The 22,549-nt window shown below is 32.4% G+C and overlaps 1 protein-coding gene across 2 annotated transcripts in view; it reads right to left on the minus strand.

Annotated features, from left to right (window-relative positions):
• Positions 1–463: 463 nt before the first annotated feature.
• Positions 464–22,549, minus strand: part of LOC127715622 (TPR and ankyrin repeat-containing protein 1-like) — a 41,537-nt gene continuing 19,451 nt past the window's right edge. The window contains exons 13-22 of one of the 2 annotated variants that reach the window (XM_052221712.1): positions 17,187–18,069; positions 15,433–16,448; positions 14,053–14,463; positions 13,549–13,642; positions 11,508–11,699; positions 9,437–9,753; positions 8,108–8,272; positions 5,366–5,570; positions 1,367–4,239; positions 464–725 (exon numbers count right to left, since the gene is read on the minus strand). In XM_052221712.1, the coding sequence (XP_052077672.1) occupies positions 621–725; positions 1,367–4,239; positions 5,366–5,570; positions 8,108–8,272; positions 9,437–9,753; positions 11,508–11,699; positions 13,549–13,642; positions 14,053–14,463; positions 15,433–16,448; positions 17,187–18,069 (6,261 nt within the window). In that variant the 3' untranslated portion in view covers positions 464–620. Of the gene's footprint in view, positions 726–1,366; positions 4,240–5,365; positions 5,571–8,107; positions 8,273–9,436; positions 9,754–11,507; positions 11,700–13,548; positions 13,643–14,052; positions 14,464–15,432; positions 16,449–17,186; positions 18,070–22,549 lie in introns of those variants that run through there. The other variant, XM_052221713.1, reaches the window with a different exon arrangement.

The following is a 22,549-nucleotide window of genomic DNA, read 5'->3' on the forward strand; positions in this document are numbered from 1 at the left end:
TCATAAGTGAAACAGAAATTCTCCCCCTTCGGGAGTACATATGAGTTCGCCTCCGATTTGTAAGGCATTCATGTTGCTCAAACGTTAGTTTACTGATTGTGGTTTTGTGGACAGTTTTTTTAATTTAATAAATTTTCTTTTTGTCATGGCATTGTCTGTAATGAGGCCCCTGTAATAGTTTGACTTCTGGATTTCGATGGCTCCCTTGATATATGTTTCCGAACAAATTACATCGTGTTAGTATGGTAGCTATGTGACTAATATAGATTGATTGCACCACTATGTCTTTGTTGTTTTTCCAAAATAGTTGTTATCAATGGAAGCACAGAGTTGCGTTAACATAATCAATGGAAATTCGCTACAATTACAAAAAAATGTTACTAATTAAGAAATGATAGCTCCTTCTGAACACTTTCTAAAAAGTTGTACCTTGTTTGTCACCATAATTCTAAAAAAAATAATCTCTGGATGTAAGATGAATTATTTAAATTGCCACCATTTAAATTGAATATTTAAAAACATTATGCATGGTAATTGTACAACGTTAATCAATGAACTTTAATATAAAAATCTGTTTTTGGCACAATGTTGTAACTTTATGAGAACACCATCATCCCTTATTATTCTAATTTGTTCCATCTGGTCTTTTGTCTTTTCGTTTTCTTTGCTCTACTGCTCAGTGGTCTATACTGGAGTTCCTCAAAATCCTCTGACGGTTCAGTATCCTTAAAAGTAAGATATCTTTTTCATTACAAACAATCAATTCACTACACCTAAATACTACAGTACATGCACACTTCCCATGTACGAATATATTCCCACATATATTTGTGTGTGTAAATTGTGCAGTATGTATGCATTATATAAGTTTAAACGTAAATGTTTGTATGAATGTTTTTTTTTTAATCATATCAATGTGGAGCAATAAAAATACAGTTACAATGTTTGAATGACTATAAAACAGTCTCATGGTTAAAACCTTAATGACGAAAAGAAGCCAACAATCTTATGGAATTTAGAAAGAATCTTGTTGAGAGGTTTCTGTTGTCCTGATACTTTTTTTTGATGTTTTTAACATTTTATTATTTTGGTTTCGCATTTCGCCAGAAACATGTGTATGGACGCGGGTATGGTAAATCAATCTATCAAATACAGTTGTTAAAGATAAAAGATAAAAAATTGCTATTCATTTTATGTAAAATAAACTAAAGATTTGTTTTTAATATCAATTGATGTAATGAGAGATAACGTTTTCTATTATAAACAAAACAAAAACAATATTTTAACTTGTAAGTAAGTTTGGTATAATTAAGTTTAAAGACTCATAAATCTGTGTTTACTTGCGAATGAAAATGAAAATATTTACCATGTTTTTATGCAAGACAATTTCCCTTACAGCGTTTTCCATGGAATCAAGTTCTACAACTATTTCAATCAAACTACTCCCTCCTTTCCATTGCCATCTTGTTTCCTTTACAATGTCTTCAACTACGTCTTTCAAACGTTCAAACAGTTTGACAAATTGTCTAATTTGGGAACTATCTGTTGCGCGAAATTCAGAAAGGTTTAAAGACTCTAAGTCGTAAATTGTAACTAATGCGTGTGCTCTCGCTGCAACTGGCTGTATATGTTTATTATACTCATTCTTAAAAGTATCGAACTCCTCTTCCTTCATTATATGGCGAGAGCTTTGTATATGATTGGAAAGGTTGGTTTTAGATATACTACTTTGGCTGTTATTACCCGAGGGCAACGTATGTTGTAACGATTGCAAAGAGACATGGAAATCTGTGTCTAAAAGGCGACTTAGCTCATCAACATTCTTAGAATTGTGAAAAGTTATTCCACAAATATCACACCGTGTGTCATCGACTATAGTCATGTTACGTAACAGATTACACATCACATGTTTCTCCTTTTCATTTTGGGTTTCTTTCAGTTTCCTTCGCAATACAAGATTTTTCAAGAATGAACATATAATCTTTGCTGATCTTGACTGTTTTTCTTTACTATATTTACAATTCCCTAATTCTTCGTCATCTGAAAAGTCACTATCATCAGCTTGTTCGGTTATTGGGTCAGTGTCGGCATATGTGACGTGTGCCGATGCTTTGCTTTTTTGACTTTCACTCTGGAAAGTGTCGATCAAATCTGAGAAGATTTCAGTAACATTTAACATCCTTTTCTTGTCATCCCATGTACATTTTAGGAGTTTTTCTTCTTTTTGATTCAGGAAGTTCCGAAGGCAAAACCCGAAGCATTTAGTGTCACTAGTCCTGGTGAATGATCTAAAGAAAGTTTTCATTCCAACAGGATATTTATTTTCTGACTTAATTGTTAGTAACCTTTCAACTATAGCTGATTCGAGGTAAGATAGGGAGAGTCCTCTTATGTTGACTAAAAACACCGTGCATAGTGTTAGGATGTCATCTGCTAATAAAATGATATTAGTTTCTGAATTAGACTGTTCACTATCTAGAGAATTTGTGTCTCGATGTCTAGAACTGATGTCATAAAGCTTATTAAATATAGTTTTGAGGAAATTGGATTTGCTTTGCATTCCAGTAGTAACCTGTATAAATGTTTTAAATATTTCACCAAGTTTGTGACCAACATCAAACGACAAATCGCCAAACAAAGCAATAAGATCCACAGTGGAACATTTTGTTGAGGGTTTTACACTCATATCGATAAATTGAACAATTGATAGAAATGAAGATGGGATATAAAACGATGATGTATGGGAATATTTTGACAGCAGACAGAAACCAATAAAAGTATAAAATCTTAGCCACATCAAATTCAATCCAAGTTCTGAAAGTGAACATGTATGTGTAACAGTTGTAGTGTTCATCAGATAATTTGAAAATATTTTGATCGCCTTGAATGGGTCTTTTGTTTCGGTAAGTCCATAAAATGCATCTACAAAGTGTCGAGCTAGACTTGATATGAATTTTCCGGTGTTGGTATCAAATATAAATCCACACTTTTTCAGTTGTTTTTGCGAAGCATTTCCTTGATCAAATTCTGTTTTAACGATATCTAGAAAATTTGAAAGGTCTTTTTTAGCATCAACATGGATGCCAAATACTTTTATGCAAGTGAGGACTTCCAAAAAATAACTCATATGTTGCTCTTTGTTTGTGCGTAATTGTACATATTGTTGTGTGACATAATTTTGTAACTGTCTTTTTACACCATTTATGTCAGAAATCAGAAACCAAATAGCAGACGCATTAGATTCGTTATAGAAATCAGCAACAGAAGCAGTTAAATGAACTAAATCATTCAACAGTCTTTTACACGGCAGGAAAACGTCTGGTTGTAATTCGCGCTTAGCCAGCACTTTTCTTTCTCTACCCATGAGTATACTTGATAGATCTTTAATGCCACTATCCAGTATGTCTTCTATCTCTATTAGAATTATGTCAGATTTGATAAGTTTACCAAAGTCAACTATATTCATGGGTCGATGTAGACCCTTACAGCAATGCGACCAACAACATTTTAGCGGGTCATTTTTGTATCTTGTGCACACTCGTAAAGCTGTTTGTTCGTCATAAAGATATGCTTTTATTTTGATGTACCATGCTGTACATTTTGATAGTATATCTGAAATGATCTCACAACGTATTGTTGGCAGCGGAAGTTTTACTTTCAGTGGATTGTTTTTATTTGGGATGAGATTTTTTCTAAGAAGCTTCATGATCAGTGGTTTTTGTTTCGGGTTAAAAAATGCATTTTCACCCCCTGTTTGAACATTTACGCCATATTGTGCATAAATGCGCTGGTTTATTTTATTGGCACTTCTCGTTAATAGTGTCAACACTTGAAATAAACGCACCATTCCTTTGATTAGTTTGTTCATGATATCCTTATCACTCCTGATAGAAAAACACATCAACCAATCTGTACTCTCAAGAAAACCGATCTCTTTCCCTTCACAGGTATCAAACAAACGCAAAGCTTCTTGAATGTATCTTTCTTTAGAAGTAAGAAGTCCAAGGAGATAATATGCGTCCCCTAGGAGGCCATTATTAGTACTACACAATTTAATTGCTTGATGTAATTTATCTTCTGAGTAGTATTTAGAAATCTGACCTAATTCCATTTTGACTCGAGTTTCATAAATCAGACACCGACCGGCCATTTCTTTGTCGCCTATATCCTTGTATATCGTGAAAGCATCTGTAAAGAGTCCATTGCGTAGGCACAAATCTGCAGCTTTTGCCTTGAAACCTGTAAGATATGTAAATTTCATGAACTATGTAAACTTAGATTACAGTAGATTATAAACTGTAGGATCAAAAAAGCCTTTCTTCCTCACTGTTTCTAATAACACTCTGGAATTTTCTGGCTTCAACTATACGAATCAGTGCATCAATCATTTGGTTTTATTCAAGGCTGATCGTGAAGTCTTCCACTACATGAATCAAAAACCGTGACAGCGGAAGATGGTAGTGAGATTAGAAGGTACAGAAATGTTTTGAGTTCAAGAGTGATTTTCTGTTTTCTTCAGCAGAATAATTTGAACAGAAAAAAGGTTTCCAAAGTGGTGCAGCTACACATTTCAATGATTTTCAAGCATTTCAAATGTAATTTTCCCCAGTATTTTAGAATTTCCAACGTTTTGAATATTTAGCCGAAAAATGATAGAGGTTGAGGGAGAGACAAGGCCCTCTATATGACAGGCGCATATATGCCATAAGATAATTTTTAACAACAGATTTTGTCTCATTCGATAAGTAGACTAAACAATCTATGTTTGAGTTACCGAATTCAATGTTCACCACACGGTCTTTGCTTAATGTGAGAGGTAATGTTTTACGACAGGTTAGTCCGGCTGTCAACCATTGTCAAAAATTGATATCACAAATCAACTACCAGTATACACTTTATGATTTGATGAAATTAGTCCGTTTCAATATTTTGTATTATTATTTTATTGAATTTCTATTATAGGACCCTGTAATATTCATTGAAAAATCGGGTTAACAGCTCTAATCCACCAAAAGACCCCAAAGGGTTCATCTACCAAAATGTGTGTAGACTTTTCTTTGCAGAAATTCTTACATTCTATATTTTTATTAATTTTCTTTAATTTGAAGGCTGTAGCCATTGATTTTGTTTGACATTTATCTGACACCCAAAATTCGAAACTATGACTTACTAATAAAACTAATAAATACTTATGAAATATTGATAAAAAAAAACCATTTTACATGAAAAAATAAAACAAACATGTAAACAAGAGCCGACATCAATTGATGATACTGCGAAACAATCCATATCTTTTGATAAAATTTTGTTTGCAAAGTGAGATAATAACTCGTTTCTTCAATAGCAAGACTAACTAATCACTCACCATTTTTGATAAATAGATTCTTGGCATGATATATATATTGATTTGCCTCCGTATGGCGTTTTTCTAAGAATTCTACTTGTTCAGAAATTGGAAGATTCTTCAGAATAACCATCATTCCTGATTGGTCTTTCTTTCTGTGATATAATTCAGCCCAGCTTTCGCTTATTGATCTTAATGACTGATTACTTCTTGGACCATATGTTTCCTATTAAAAGATTGAAAAAGTTTTAACAAACGTTAAAAAAGGGGGGGTCCATAATATAGAAATACTATATCAATCCACTGAACAAATGGAAAACAACTGTCATATTCTTGACTTGGTGCTAGCATATTCCGATGAAAAAGGAGAGTTAAACCTGGTTTTTAGCTTAACCTCCAACTTGTATGACAGTTGTTTATAGTTCCGTTATACTGACAGAATTGGGTGAGCAACCAAAACAGACATAATTGGGTAATGTGACAATTATTGGGATCCAGCAGCCAACACTGAGTAAACATACATCACAGACATACAACACAACTGACACAAAAATCGAAAAATCATGCAAATGAATATGACAAAGACATCAACAAAAAGTTGTGTAGTTGATAGTACATACAGTTAAAAAAACCACACATGGTCGTACTATTGTATACTTTCCCGATAAAGTACAAGTGAAATATTAATACAAGGGTAAACAAAACGAAAACAACACTGTAAAAACCTCTTGCGTCCGGTCTGAATCCAACTGTACCTTGAACACCCATCACCAAAAATCCGAAAGTTGGATGCACAAATACCGAGTCATTGCAATACAATTTAAAAATACTGATAATTACCACTTTTGCACTTTGGAAAAACAACCAATGATACAACAAAAACCTAAGCTGACTCCAAAGTATGCTTTGTTGACATTATATTAATGGTTTTTTTTCGCGAATGTTAAATCAACATTTCTTAAAAAGTGAATTCATTTGGAAAATGTGTATGGTTTATTTGACCTTTCAAATTTTGGGATAATTGGATGTATGTTTCATATGAACAATAGCCATCGCACCCTAGAAGTCTTTTGTTATATGATTAACGTCAATGCATATGTTAAATATTTCTTTCATCGGAGTGGACCGTACCAGCGCCTATACATATTTGCCAGGTTTAATACCTGAAATGAAACCCCTTCAAAACACTTTTTTAATTTGCCAAAAATATGTTTATACTTAGCAAAAATGTGATCACGAGAACAGTTATATATGTCATGTGTATATAAGCAGTATACCAAATGTAAAATAAAATGAAACCAGCACTTTATGAATTTAATGCGTCCCAAGCGCTTTTCTGAATTTACCTTCATCATGAACGATCAAAGCTGAATGTTTGAAAGCCAAGGATGTATAGAAACCAAAAGAGTCGAAGAGCTATATTACCATAAGAGACAAAAAAATTATAGCCGAATCCATTTAAGGTTATTTTTGCATGATAGAGTTGAAACCTTAGCCTCATAATAATTTCTGAATTAATAAACGGACAATTTCAGAACGGTTATTATTACATAAAATTCTTGAATTCAATCATAAAATTCAAGAACTTTCTATTATAATGTTTCTGCAACAAAGAAAACTAAACCTTTTTGATTCATTTCAACTGTTCAGTATAAAATTGAGAATGGAAATGGGGAATGTGTCAAAGAGACAACAACCCGACCATAGAGCAGACAACAGCCGAAGGCCACCAATGGGTCTTCAATGTATACCAATGGGTCTTCAAAAGTATACCTTTTTTAGATAAAGAAATAATGGCAAGTACAATTTTCTAAGTTGAACGACCTCTTCGAAATTAAAATTTTATAATAATAATAATAATAAATTCTTTATTTAAATAGGGTAAACTCAGCTAGTTACAATAAACTAATCTTCCCCGAGGCCCTCACATACAAATTACAATACAATCAAAACAGATTTTTACACATAGTTAATTTACAGTCAAGTAGTTCAATGTAATATTATTAACATGATAAGATATAAAGCTGTCAAAAAAAAAAAAAAAAAAAAAAAAAAAAAAAAAAAAAAATAATATACAAATACATTGTAGAAAACATAATCTTATCAGGACTGTGTTAAGTACTTCTTGATACTTTGTTTAAAAGTATAAGTGTTTTGAGGTTTAAGCATTTTGTGTGGTAGTCCATTCCATAACACTGATCCAGAATAAACAAAAGATTTCTTAAATAGCTCAACTTTTGGCTTTGGAACTATCAGATTATCTTGCAAGACACCTCTCAAGGAGTAAGGATTATTATCTGATTTCAGTTTAAACTTTTGAACTAGGTACATTGGTGCTTCCATACGCATACATTTATATAGAAGTAAATATTTGTGTTATTTGATTCTATTGTAAGGTTATGATTGATTTCTTAAAGATATATGAAATATATTTTTTTCTGTAATGGTGAACTCATGCATTTCAAATATTCTTGGGTAGATAATATGGATATAAAGGGAAACAATAGCTATAATTTATTTAGAGCTACCAAAATGTAGTTTTCTTTTGGTAATGATGCTGGTTTTTCTTCATAAAGACACGTTTTTTTTAAACAAACTGACAAATAATTGGATTTGACTTATTCCCATATTTGACTGTGACTGGAATATAACTTTAAGTGAAGGTTTTGATGTTCAAAAACTAAATATTTTAACAATATCATTTTCATTGGGGCCGGGTATGGTATGATGATTTCGGAAAATATTTAACTCCTAAAACATTACCTGTTCTGTCAACTTGTTCCTCTCAGTCACTAACATTGCTTCTTTAAACATGTTTTGCTGTAGGAAACATTCAATTGCCTCATTATAGTATCCAATGCGCTCGAAGCATTTAGCACTTTTCTCTGTTTCTTTTAAAATTTTGTACATATGGCCAGCTTTGCGATGCTGGAATTAGAATGTAAAATATCAATACCTTTTCGAGCTTTAAGTCATAAGTTCTTCAAATTAAACAAAAAAGAATGAATATGCTTTATTTACCTGAATAGGTAAATTTTTCAAAAAACATAGGTAAATATTCTTTTAAAAGGAAATCTTTTGTTTTATCCAAATCTTCAGAAATGTACTGCTTTCCCGTATTCCTATTCACCCTCAGCTTTTCCCGCATGCAGTGATCCTAACCATGACACCTCTCGGCAACCACACAGCGCAAGTACAAAGTGAAAACCCGTGATGGAAGAAAAAGTAAACAAGCGTGGAAGGAGAACAATATATTAACCGATTCTGAAATGTAAAATCTTAATACATCAAAGTATTAAACAACTGTTATGACAAAGTGTAATTAATAAATGTGAACGCATGCAAAATATAAAAAAAATAAATAAAATAAACATCGCTCTATTATGTCACTTATTATTCACCTTTTCTATGATTCTGTATTGATTGTTTATCAAGGTGACGACAGGTAAGCTTCGGCACAAAACCGAATGTTAATTAGCATCCACAGTTTTTTATCACCAATCATCGAATAAAAATGTTAAAGTCGATTGTACGTAATTGATAAAAAATCGTACACATACGACTTCGTTTAGTATATACATGTATTCAATAATTTACAGAAACTTGTGTCGTATGATTTCAAAAAAGGTATATATATCGTATGTGAATTCTTGATATATTTTGTTACTTAACATGTTTACAATATTCAGCAGAAGGGAAGAGTGAATCTACTTAAACCCTTCTGGTATCTCCCAAAATTATGAATGGTTGGCCTTTGTCAATAAAAATTTGAAAAATACAAAACCAAATGAATATTAATGTAACAATTTCTTTGTTATGTATAGTTAGATTTAAAAAGAAAAATCGAACTTGGTAAGAAAATGTAATTAAATTCAACAAATAATTTAATTCAGTTAACCGATAAACTAAGCCATATATTTTATATCAGTATGGTTCTGACGATAAACATTACACATTATGAAAAAAATACCCTGTACAAAAGTCCTGAATAAAACTTAGAAAGGTATGTTTGCAACACATTCAAAAATATATCTAACTTAAAACAAATTCTTTCTTTTTTATTTTTGATGTTGTTGAAGAGCAGTATATTACCTGGTTACGTTTTTCATATAACTGTGCTGCTAGTCGAAAATCTTTTGTATTTTCCAGACACTTTCCTGCATTGGTATATTTCCCTAACTCAAGGAATAACTCCGCTGATTTATAAAAGCTTTTTCTCATTTCTTTTGGATTTTGCCTTGCTTGCTCGTAATGTATGAATGCATCAGCAAGTTTTTCTTTCTTTTCATCTCCTCCTTTTTTGAAACAATCAGTTGCAAAGCTGTATAAATGATTTCTCATAAATTCCTCTCCACGTTTTATCCAGTCTTCTTCTAAAGACGGCTTTGCAAAGGATTCAATATCTGAGACTGAAAAATTTAATAAATCAAAATAATGAAATACAATTTTTTTAAGGCAACAACTTTCTGGTGCTCAAAATGTTATCCTTAATTTTTGGGTATTTTTTTATTTACTTTTTAAAATGTACCGTCGTCTCTGCATGACATATTCAGGATGATAAATGCTATTTCTAATTAAGAGATGAATGGGGAATAAGAAATGGTCCTTATATAAGATCATTTATAGCAAACATTTCCATTTTAGGGGTTTCTTGGTACGAACAAAGACAATTTATCCATACTCCGAAACAGCGGTAACGTTGCTTCGCTAAACTATCAATATTTTGTATAGAACATATTTGTTCAGGTTTCAGTGTCAACTGCGGATACAGCTGACACTGAATGTTACGAATTGCCTCTTCCATGTTGGAATATTGTGAGATAAAAAAGTATTCGTACACTAAAATATATTTCCAGTTTAAAATATCATTTCCCCAAATTCTACGGATAGCTTACGTTAAAGTCTTAAAAATCTATGTTTAATCAAATATAAAGTATAGATATCTATAAAAATACAAATAAATTAAACACTTTAATTTTCTTTTTCTAGAATGTTGAAAACATCCGACGCTAAAGTAGAGACTTGGTTGTAGTGGTTAAAGTCAACGTAGTGTAGCAAGGAAGACGTTACCACTGTTTCGGAGTTTGCAATCTATCAAGTTATGTTTTGTTTCATCATTTGCGTGTATGCACATAGTATAGTTAAATCTAAATGGACTCATTATGTAAATAGATATAAGAAGATGTGGTATGAGTGCCAATGAGACAACTCTCCATCCAAGTCAAAATTTATAAAGTAAACCATTATAGGTCAAAGTACGGTCTACAACACGAAGCCTAGGCTCACACCGAACAGCAAGCTATGAAGGGCCCCCAAAATTACTAGTGTAAAACCATTCAAACGGGAAAACCAACGGTCTAATCTATTTAAAAAACAAGAAACGAGAAACACTTATGAACCACATCAACAAACGACAACTACTGAACATCAGATTCCTGACTTAGGACAAATGCAAACAATTGCTGCGGGTTTAAACGTTTTAATGGTACAAGATATGTAAAGTCTATATTTGATGAAATGAAATTGAGTTATATGGAATGGACAACTACAAATTTAATGTATCAATATATTTATCAAGGCATGTGTACCTTTCTACCTTGAAATAAGAGCTTTAAGGACAAAAGGTTTCCTGTCTGATACTTAACATTCTAAGGAAACATTGCTATATTTTTATTATATAAATGTCTATAAAAGATTGTCCACCTTTTTTTTTTTTTAGGAAAAGTGGGCATGTATTTGAATCAATAAGTATTCAAATGTATTGTATCGGAAATGGATGTCTATCGGATTCAATAAGTATTTACACATATTGACATATTGATTTCAAGTCTTTTACTGCCAATGTTTCAATTATTATGAACAAAACTGTCCTATTGTACACCTGTGTGTGTGTGTGTGTGTGTGTCTTTCTTGGGTTTTATATTCTAAAATATTGAATATTTTTTTAAAAGTAAATTAATCAAACTTTCTTGTTTTACGTCGTATTTGTCTCAATCTCCATTTTTTCACATACTTGCAAAATATCTTCAAAACTTTTATAATATCTTCAAAACTTTATAAAGTTGAATAATTAGAAGTTCCAATGGCTATTGACTGAAATTTAATCGGATTTTCTTTAGTCAAATCTACTACAAAAGAAGTATAACAGGTAACATTTACGTACTGTTTGATACTGTTTGCACCAGATTTAAAGCATTAAAAAACTCAAACATCGGTAGTCTGATGTCTTCGTCTTCATCAAATATCCAAACGTTGACCCTTGCTCGTGTAACGGCTGTATACAACTGCTTTAATTCCGAATTGAGAATTTTATGCAGGTGTGGATCAAATTCCAAGTGTCTCGTGCGTATATTGTCTGGAAGAAAATGTGATAATAATTATAAGACATTAATAAATTTAACGGTATCTAATTTACTCCATATGATGCAAATATCGACATATAATGTCTCTTCAGTGATACTTGAGGCCAACAGATTTGAAAGTCCAAAACCTATAGAAACGTCGAAGAGCTAAAAACAAAAGTAAAAAATACCAAAAGTAAAACCAAACCCTGTAAAGGAGTCAAAGCTATGCGTGATGGAGATGAATTCCGCCATTAACATGAATTCGAAATTTAATAACAGCAAACCTAAAAAAAAAACTGCTTTTAAATAATATTATTATAAAACATTTCAATTCGTTTATCGATGATCATTCTAATTATATATGCATGTATACATTTTATTCTTAAGATTGTATTCATGTATAAATATAGCCTTCTCTGCCTTTATCAAACATATTGAAAACAGGCGTTTAGGTCCATACTTCGATGCCATTAATGCTAGAATATTTATATAATAAAGGTATACCATCTATCCCGTTGAACTGGAACAAAAAGATACAGCAAGTACAGCTTACTTGCATTAACCGTGACTTGCACCGAAAATATTGCAATGTGAATCGGTTTAGAACAACATTTTACTGCAAAATACATGGCTTTATTTTCTTTTGTAAACTTTTTACTTTACACAGCAATAATCCAGTAGTACATGTACTTGGATACCTGGAATATATATTTTCCAGATAAAACCATATTCAAGAGCTTTGGTTTCTTTTCAGGATTTCCTTGATAGCTGGTTTATGCATACAAGAATCTATAGACCTATGGTACACTTAAGTAAACTCAACTAAAGTTAAAAGAAATAAATGTGGTACGTATGAATATGAAAATGTACAATGAATCGTAGCCACAGTTTAGTCATTTACCGTTATGGAATATCTGTTTCACAAATGACGACGGATATGTTCCAGTTGTCGTAACTTCAACCCCGCCCTCTTTCCGACATCACTGAATTATATTTACCAACACGTTTGTACATACAACATGCACGAGCAACACAACGGGTGCCACATGTAGAGCAGGATCTGCTAACCCTTCCGGGGTACCTGATATCTCCCCCATGTTTTGCCTCTCATTTACTCTTAATTCAAAACTAATCAAAAAGTGCAACTTATACAGGACTTTTAATTAATTGTCTTGATCATGAGCTAATGGTAGTTGTCATTGGTAAATAGAGCCTTATAGAAACTGACTACCAACACGACAACATAGTTCAGCCAAATTTTTGAAGGAAAACGTGTTGGTCTATATTACTGCGGTCAGTTGTTTTGTCTCTCAGTTATTTTTCTTGTAGTCCTCTTATAATCTTTATTGTTTATACATAATCGTAAATGCTCGCTTGTATTTTCTTTTTTTCTTCTTTTAATGTAGTCTTCAAATGCCAGTGTTGTATGTTTATCTATTGTATCACTTTGCTTGCAAATTTGATATTGAATATCTTAAAAGTTTTGTATATATAACAGTGCGTTAATATTTTTTTTTAAATCATTTCATTGAAATGTGAATTAAAATAAATTTTGTAATTTCAAAAGTTATGACCTTGTTGTTCCTAACATTTACTGTATTTATTTCTTAACTCAAATGAACAGAAAAAAATTGTAGAAACATCTTAATAAGAACTATGTTGACAAAACGACATATTGCTACATCTTAATAAGAACTATGTCGACAAAACGACATACTGCTGAATCTCAAAATATTACCAAATCATCTGAAAAAGAATGCTCAATTAGAAATATATTCTGTATAAAAATCGAAAAAATGACTAATACTTTAAATGACTGGATATAAAAATATGCTACAATATTTGAATGAAACACTCTACCGTCTCTTAATCTTGTAATTCCACCAACTGCCACTGACTGAGACTTTCGTACATCTTTAATAAAACTTGTGACCACTCTCCAATCCTTGGACGCCTAAACGATAAAATCATTACAATCTTTGTTTAATTCTTAAAGGTGAACATTTCCGAAATGTTAATCAGCTTTTACTCAGTCATCAATTAATTATATTGTGTTATGATATTACATAATTGATCTTAATTGTTAGTTATAAAGCTCTTCAAATGTTTCGGTTCTTATACATCCCTAAGCTGGCCTTTCTCAAATATTCGGCTTTGAGCGTTCCTGATGAAGGTAAATAAAGAAAAGCACTTCGGATGCACGCAATTTATAAAGTGTTGTGTTAATTTTTAGGCACTTTATTTTTTCTAGAAAAAAAAGAAGGAATAAAAAGAGAAAAATCATTTTCCATTCAATATCTTATGCTTGTAGATCTCTTTAGATTTAATCAAATAGTTCTGTGTTATTTTTATGGATTTTATTACCTTTGAATGTTTGAATACATTATAAAGTAAAACATCGTCAAACTCTAATCCTTTGGCTTCATATATTGTTAAAACGAGAGCATTAGAAAGTTCTGCTGGTATACTTTTCCTGGATGCATCATCAACAACCAAGATAGCTTGATGGGCCCCAAATTCAATATGTGATGTTTTGCGTTTATGTTGATGAATCATTTCAGCTAATTCCTGAAATCTGCAAGATTCTATGAGAACAGGTTTTGGGCCAGGGAATAGACTTTGTTCTTTCGTAAGCTTGTCAAAGGACTCTGGAAACATTTCAGTCAGTAAACCAAGAATACTAGATGCCAAGGCTACAATTCCTGTGTGTGATCTATAATTATGAGTTAGTTGGTAAACATCCTTTGGAATATCCAAAATCTTGGACTGTTTCTTCTAAAAGCAAAAATGAAAAAGATAAAAGACATTAGTTGTCTGTTGACGAAGAATTTATATAATGTGTTTTTCCCATACCTATCAAGGAGACACAACGTTAGCTCATTCTTAGGACTATACTCTAATCGAAATTAAATTTTTTCAACAACAACATATGCTTAATTATTTTAAGAAGTTAGTATCCCGAATAAAGGTCATTGTATCAGAAGTACTGGAACTTAAAGCGGCATTCTGTTAAACGTTTATGCTACATATACATTGATATGCGATTAAGACTTCTTCGTGTACTAGAAATCCCTATAGACAATTTCGTCTTTTATAACTCGAAAGACACATAGAGAGGACATATAAGGGTTTTTTTAAATGAGATATATGAATGTACTAGAAATTGGTATGCTTATTTTTCGTCTAATGATAAAAAAGGCTTCTATAGCAGTGTGGTAAAAATTCTGTTCAGTTCGACAGTTTCATTTGATAAAACACAATGTAATTGGGCAGAATGTCGAGTGAACTTCCTTTTCCTTCGGAACTAAACTAAGTTTTTTAACGTTTAACAGCTAAAGAGATGTGACATTTTAGAAGAGATAATTTAAAAAAAATTAAATTTGACATTTTTATAGCAATTGAAAAAGTACCACCTCCCCTTTCAAATGACGAATTACAATAACTATGTAAAGAAATTATAAGCAACACTATGATAGTAATCATGAAATGGAATTCAATCTAATAGAATCGCAAGAATGCTTTCTTGTCTCACTTTGTACTACTAACATGGATGAATTGACTGTGTGTCTTCTACAGCAGTTAAGGGAAAAAATGCTGATCAGTTGAATAGCTGGTTTTGATGAAACACATATTCTAATTGAGTAGAAATTTTCAATGAACTGCTATAGGTGGCGAGACACTGTTACAATCAAGTCACTGTGACCCCAGAACCTTCATTCGTTGGACAACTCAACATTTATTTGCCTTTTCTGTGTCAGCAACATCTCGAAACAAGCTTATTAAATCGGCAAATCTAAAAGAAACACCTTTCATTATACTTTGAGCTGTATCACCAGTCATAAAAATACCACTGGGGTGCCCGCATATCTTTATCAAGAGAGAAAGTTCTGCCTGTGTGAAATCTTGTGTTTCGTCAATGTATATCTGATGTACAATCCAATGAAAGTGCTTTTGATTTTGAAACCTTTTGTGTAAGTTAAAAATAAAATCTGTTTGATCGAAAAATCCTTTCGATTTCCGAAAACGTTCATAAAGTTGAAACAATTGATATATATTTTCCCTTTCTTCACTGTAAGCAGGGGCACGTTTACGACCAATTTTAGAATACTCTGTCTCATTTAAAAATCCATCTTCGGATGAAACTGCTTCATAAGAACCCTTAAGGAATGAGAAAATTTCTGTCCATATGAGAGACGGATGATACTTCTTTTCGCTGCTATTCAATTTCACTTTTGGCCATATTATTTCAACGAAAACATCATAAGTGACTTCTCTTCTTGGGTCCACTTTTCTGTTTAATCTCAATTTTCTACCCATTTCGTGTAATTCAATTTCATCTTCACTTCCACTTTCGTCGCTGCCGTCTTCGTAAGAATGAAGTATATCTATAACATCGTCGTCATCGTTTGTCCATCCTTCCATATGAGATTTTGGACTTCCATCAATATTCCTATCAAAGTAGTATGGTGGACCGAGTGTTGCATCTAGCATTAGCCAAAGTTGACGAGCTGTGATGAAAAGCGGAAATTGGTGATCGTTTACATCTTGTATCCGATATGGCAACTCTTTATTTGTCATTTGAAGGTGTTTTGCATTAGTTTTATAGGCTTTTAGAAATTCTTTGAATGTTCTATGAACTTCCTTAGAAAGGAAAGAATTTTTTGTTACAAATATTTGGTGTAAATGATGTACATTTTCAGCCAACTGTTCCCTTTGGCAAGTATCTTGTGGGCTGTCGTCATTAACTACATTTTTGACATCTGAAACAAATGAAAATAATTTTCATGAAATACATCTGATTATAACTTTTTTATGTTCCGATTCCATTTTCGTTCTTTATTGTTAACGTGGAAATAACTGACTGATAAAATGGTTATATCTATAAAAAGTTTTTGTACAACTTGGTACTAAACATTATATTATTTTCTTTTTTTTTTAGTTATTGTGATAGGCTATGTTTTAAAGTGGTTGAGGTCAGAAATCATAATATTGAAAGAGGACCATATTTGAATGAGTTAAGCAAGTATGATAGCAACCAGTATGATTATTCACAAAATTATATTACAAATATGATATTTCTACTATCGATGTCATTGATGGCATTGATGGCAAATATTGCCATTAACGTTCAACAACAACTCTTCACCGGAATCATAGATTTGTGACTATACGTCATCATGGAAGCTCTTGACTCCAAACATGATCTTTCAGATTTAAGTTTAAAACTTTTTCAAATTTGAAGTTAGAAATTATTATGAAAGTAAGTTTTGAATTGCCTCATGCAAAGTCGACCTTAGATGTTTGTGGCTATTATTTTTGAGTCCCTTTTGGGCCTATAGCTCTTTAATATTTCGGTTCGGATACGTCATTGGCTTGAAGCCTTCTTAAAGAAGGTAAATCCAGAAAAGAACTTCGGGCGCATATAATTCATAAAGTGTTATTTTCATTGACAAACAAAAAAATACATTATCAAACGTCAGTAGTAAATCATAATTTACCTTTTGTGAGCTTGTAAGAGCATGCATTTGGGTAATCAGATATACATTTAAAACCAGGTAAAAGTGGCTCAATGTAAAGACTTGTTTGCAACCAATACTGTTTAAAGGTGTTCCACAGCCTGTACAGACAGCATGTTGTCTTCCCGGTTCCACTTCTACCTATCAATATAATTGGTGCAGACTGAGGCAGACTTATCATTTGGTATTCTAATTCTGTTACCTGAAACGGGTAATCGGTATTGAATGAAATAGAATTCAGAATGTTTGCTGCTAGGGTTGACGAAACGGCATAAAACTTTTCTGTGTTATATTCGTTTGGCTTTGAATTAGCAAGTGGATACAATACTGTTATATCATCAGGGGGCATATCTTCATCATCTTTGTATGGAACATATAGTTTAGGATATTTATACTCAGTATTCTTTTCCAGAATTCCATGTTTTCCGTATGGTTTAAGCTTTTTCTGAATAAGGCAATATTTTCCTTTGGTATGAGCATTTTCAATTCTCTCAATTGTTTTCTCCACAGATCGATGAATCTTTTTATGATCTAGTACAATATCCCAGATCCGTATAATCTGTGCGTATATTGAAAATGATCTGTTTTCAGGCAAAGATGAAAGACGCTGGGAAAATGAAATTGCCTCTTCCCAAATCATCCTACTGCCTTTTGAAATCTTAGCCTCATATAATTTTACTTTTTCTGAATTTGTTTTTAGCCTTTTCTTTACATCCTTTGTATATTCCCCTGAGGCCAACTGTAATATTCTTTCTGCAATAGTGCACCTTAAATCTGTAGAAATATCGCTACGTTGCATTGCTTTTCGCAAATCAAAAGTGCATTCTAATTCCCATGGCTTGTCATCTATTGACTTCAATAAGTTCTGAAATAGTTGAATATATATATATACTGAAGGCATGATAAAATATATAAACGCAGGAAATAAATACTAAAAATAGAATTAAGAATACCAAATTAAAAAATAAAGTATACAGATATCATATTTTTTTGATTAACGATGCCTTGTTTTAATTATCAAATCTACATATAGAGTTACAGTTGTTATCTTTAAAAGATTTTTTTGCAAGGGTTTATTTGTGCGAATAAGTTGAAATTGCAAAAATTATCACTTCGCGGAAGCTTGACCTTTAAGGGAGATTAAAAATAATCAAACCAAATGCGAAAATAAGGCTATGGGAACTGATTAATTTTTAGAAAACTCACAATTTAACCACTGAGAAATAAACCACTTAATAGTATGTTACTATGCTTCTTTGAGAGAAAAATGAATTCCAAATTTAGATATTTTGTAATTTTGTTAAATTTCTTTCGCGTGTGATATAGTCTTAAACTTATATTTTTAGTAATAAATTACCAAAACTGTGTATTATATTTTAAGTAGTAAATTACCAAAACTGGTATTACTAAAACGCTATGAAAACTGTGCATTAGCTAAGGTATAATTAAATCAAGCAGTATTGTTAGATATTTCCTAAAAAATGTGAATACAATCACTTTCCAACATTTTGAAAACTTTGACGACGTCTTACACTAAATTCCAAATGCAGAGCTAAATTTTGGTATAATGAATATGTTGTAATCTGTTTCATTAATAAACGAAAGAAAATGTTTATTGTATCCAATTCGAAAGGTAATGTTTAGCTAATACTGATTTTTTTTACTTTTCACTTGAAGTCCTGTGAAATTATTCTGTTATTACGAAGTCATCATCAACAAGATTGGTAAATATGAGACTATGGGCGTTCATTCTCACTGTAACATATGTACTTATCTCCTGTATCTATGGTATCTAACGTTTCAAATAAATAAAGGCATCAGTAGTATACCGCTGTTAAATAGTCATAATTCGATTAAGCAAAAGCAATTCCGGGTAACAAACTAAAACCGGGAGAAACACATCAACTATAAGAGGAAAACCACGGAACAACAGAAATACTGAACTACAACAAAAGCAAACGCCAACATACATAATTGCGGACTGTCTGATAACAACTACCATATTCCTGACTTGGTACAGGATATTTTAAGAAAAAAATGGTGGGTTGAACCTGGTTTTATGGCTAGCCAAACCTCCCGCTTATATGGCAATGTTAATAATAAATGCAATTAAGAAAGTCACAAAAATCATAATTATTCAATGAGTTAACTTCTTCTACTAGCCGAAACGGGGAGTTAAAAAGATAAAACTAGCTCTTTGCATTCTTCCTTTTTAATGCCCTGAATTAAATTTACCTCATAAGGATTAAAAATATACAAAAATTAGAGCACAATTGGTTCTCATATGAATTATTCACTGTCTATAAGAAACACGTCTATCACCTGAACGGCACCAGATGCGTACTTTAAAAGACAAGTGGTGAAGTTGAAAAAATTCCTTCGTAAATTTTACAGACGCCATCACGAGTAAGTCAACTGTTTTCGAATATCTGTTTCACAGATGACGACGGATATGTTCCAATTGTCGTGACAACAGTCCCTTTTCCTAGAATGTGACCTTCCGAATTAGACTTATCACCGGGTTTGTACTAACATGAGAACACGACTTATGCCACATGTGCAGCAGAATCTGCTTATCTTTCCGGAGCATCTGTGATTACCCCAAGTTTTGGTTCTTAGCATGTTTCATTTGATTCTTGGATTCGAATATTAATCATTTTCCATTTGGTCATTTCAATATGTCGACAAACTACAACTGTGATTTTTCTATCGTCTGATTTCTTTTACGTGAGTCATGAAAAAAATGGATATATATTTGTACACGACAAGTGTCACTTTCGAGTCAAAAACTGGTTTCCCATCTGGAAATCTTACCATTTTTTTTTGTTTGGTTTTTGTTGGAGATGTGATAAGATTGCCAATGAGACAATTATCCACCTGAGACCAAATGACGTGGATATAAGAAACTAAAGACCAACTTTCAGCATTCAACAATTTGCAAAACTCATACAATTTGATAATCAATAAAAGGCTTCGAGATAACAAAAAAAAAAAATTACGACAAAAATTTAAAAGCAACCAACAACAACCTTTGAATTACAAGCTCGTGACTTATTGGGACAACCACATAGAGAAAGTGGCGGGGTTTAACATGTTTGTAAGATCGCAACCCTTCCTGTAAACAGTGAAAGGGGTGTAGCACCACACCATAAAAACAAACTGTACAAATCAGTTAGAGCGTTAGCTAGTTATAAAACAAGGTGTAACCAACCATTTCTTCGGAAAATATCTGTACCAAGTTAGTAATATGACAGCAGTTTTCCACTCATTCCGTTCATTGATAACGTTTGATTTTGTCAGTTTTTGTGGACTGTCCCTTTTGAATTTACCTTAGAGTTCGGTATTTTTGTTATCCTATTTTGGAAAGAGTTGTTTTCATCAGATCTGCACGACAACAAATTACAAACCAACGATAGATAAAAGGAACAGGTATAAGAATTATGGAACGCCACAGCTGTCTTATGTGGAACTCTGATATTACGTTATGTTGTTTTATTATTACTTGATGATATTTTGTCTTTACATAATAAGGTTTTGACATTACGTAATGATGTTTTGATATAACTCAATATGGAATAGTCATTACTTAATGATATTTCGATATTACACGATATGGTTTCGTATTGACTTGATATAGTTTTGTCATTACTTATTATGGTTTTGTCATTACTCGATGTGGTTTCACCATTATTTAATGTGGTTGTGTCATTAGGCAATGTGGTTTTAACATTACTTGATGTGTATGTGACTTAACGTAATGTAGTTGTTTCATTGCATGATGTGGTTTTGTTATTTCGTAATGATGATTTGCCAATTCTTTATATGGCTTTAACATTACGTAATGATGTTTCAAAATTTGACGATTTTACACTACATGATGTGTTTGATTCAGTATTTGATGTGGTCCTGTCATCTTTGATGTGGTTATCACATTACTTGATGAGGTAAAACCACGTGACCAATTCGGAAAAACTTGTTCTATTTTTAAATAGATTATTTCATGTTTTATGTGCCTTGGAAGAGTGTGGCCATCCATCCAGTTAGAGTTCAAATTAAAGTTCGGGTTACTGTTCGAGTTAAAATTTGAGTAAGTCTTCGATATCGAGTTAGAATTCAAGCCATTATTAGAATTAAAGTTCTAGTTAGCATTGAGTTTTGAGTTGAACTTCGAGTTTGAGTCACATTTAAAGTTAGAGTTCGAGTTACAATTCGACTTCAACTTTGAATTTTAGTCACCTTTTGAGGTTGAGTTCGAGTTAGACTCGGATTTGAGTCTCATTTAGATTTTCGAGTTGAAATTCGAGTTATCTAATATGAGTTCGTATTTAAATTTTCTATCGCGGATCAAGGGCTTTTATCGGGCTTCCGAAAAGAGGGCTCAGGGGTATGCGTACAAAAGATAAACAATGTTGCAGTATACAAAACACAACATAGAAATTGAAATAAAGTTTGATGTGGTGTGATTGCCAATGATACAACTATCCACCAGAGTTTAAATGCAGTGGATGTAAGCAATCATAGGCAACCGTACAGCCTTCAACACACCGATTAGTCGGCTACAAAAGGCCACCACTTTAAAATGTGAAACAATTCAAACGAGAAAACAAACGGTATAATTTATAACTAAACAATCCACGAAAAACAAATATGACACACATGAAACAACAACAACCATTGAACTACAGGCTCCTGACTTGGAGCAGGCACATAAAGAAAGTGCACTTGGCGGAGATTAACATGTATGTGAGCGCTAAACCCTAACCTAACCTCGGACTGTCATGTAACAGCACAACATAAGAAAAAAATGTAAAAACAGTTTCAATTGGCTTAACTCAATAGATCGGTATGACTGGGTAATATAAATCCATCGGGGGTGATCTCGGGTGCTCCGGAAGAGTAAGCAGATTCTGCTCAACGTGTGGCACCCGTCGTGTTATTTATGAAAGTACAAACCTAGTGATTTGGTTTTATTTGGTAGTTCACATTCGAGGAAAAGATGACGGGATTGTGGTTACGACAACTGGATCATATCCGTTGAAACAGATATTCCAAAAAGTTTGTTTTTTCAATTAGTGCAAGGTATATCAGAGAATGCAATTTATAAAAATAAAAGATTGATATTCGTATATGTTCAAATGATCTTACACGCTAAAAAAATAATCGGAGAATTCTTATTTTATAGAATTGATGATTTGTCGCTTAGTCCGATCCTCCTATTTCCCTGTAACTTTAGTGTGAGTTTATTTAAAGTGGCTCATTTGTTGACAATAAAGTACAAGTCTTTTGATTTGTGTCGAGCCAGCGACAATAATGTAGCGGCAGTGAGACACAACAAACCTATATTC

Source organism: Mytilus californianus, unplaced genomic scaffold (genome assembly GCF_021869535.1).
Source record: "Mytilus californianus isolate M0D057914Y unplaced genomic scaffold, xbMytCali1.0.p SCAF_9, whole genome shotgun sequence".
NCBI lineage: Eukaryota > Metazoa > Mollusca > Bivalvia > Mytilida > Mytilidae > Mytilus > Mytilus californianus.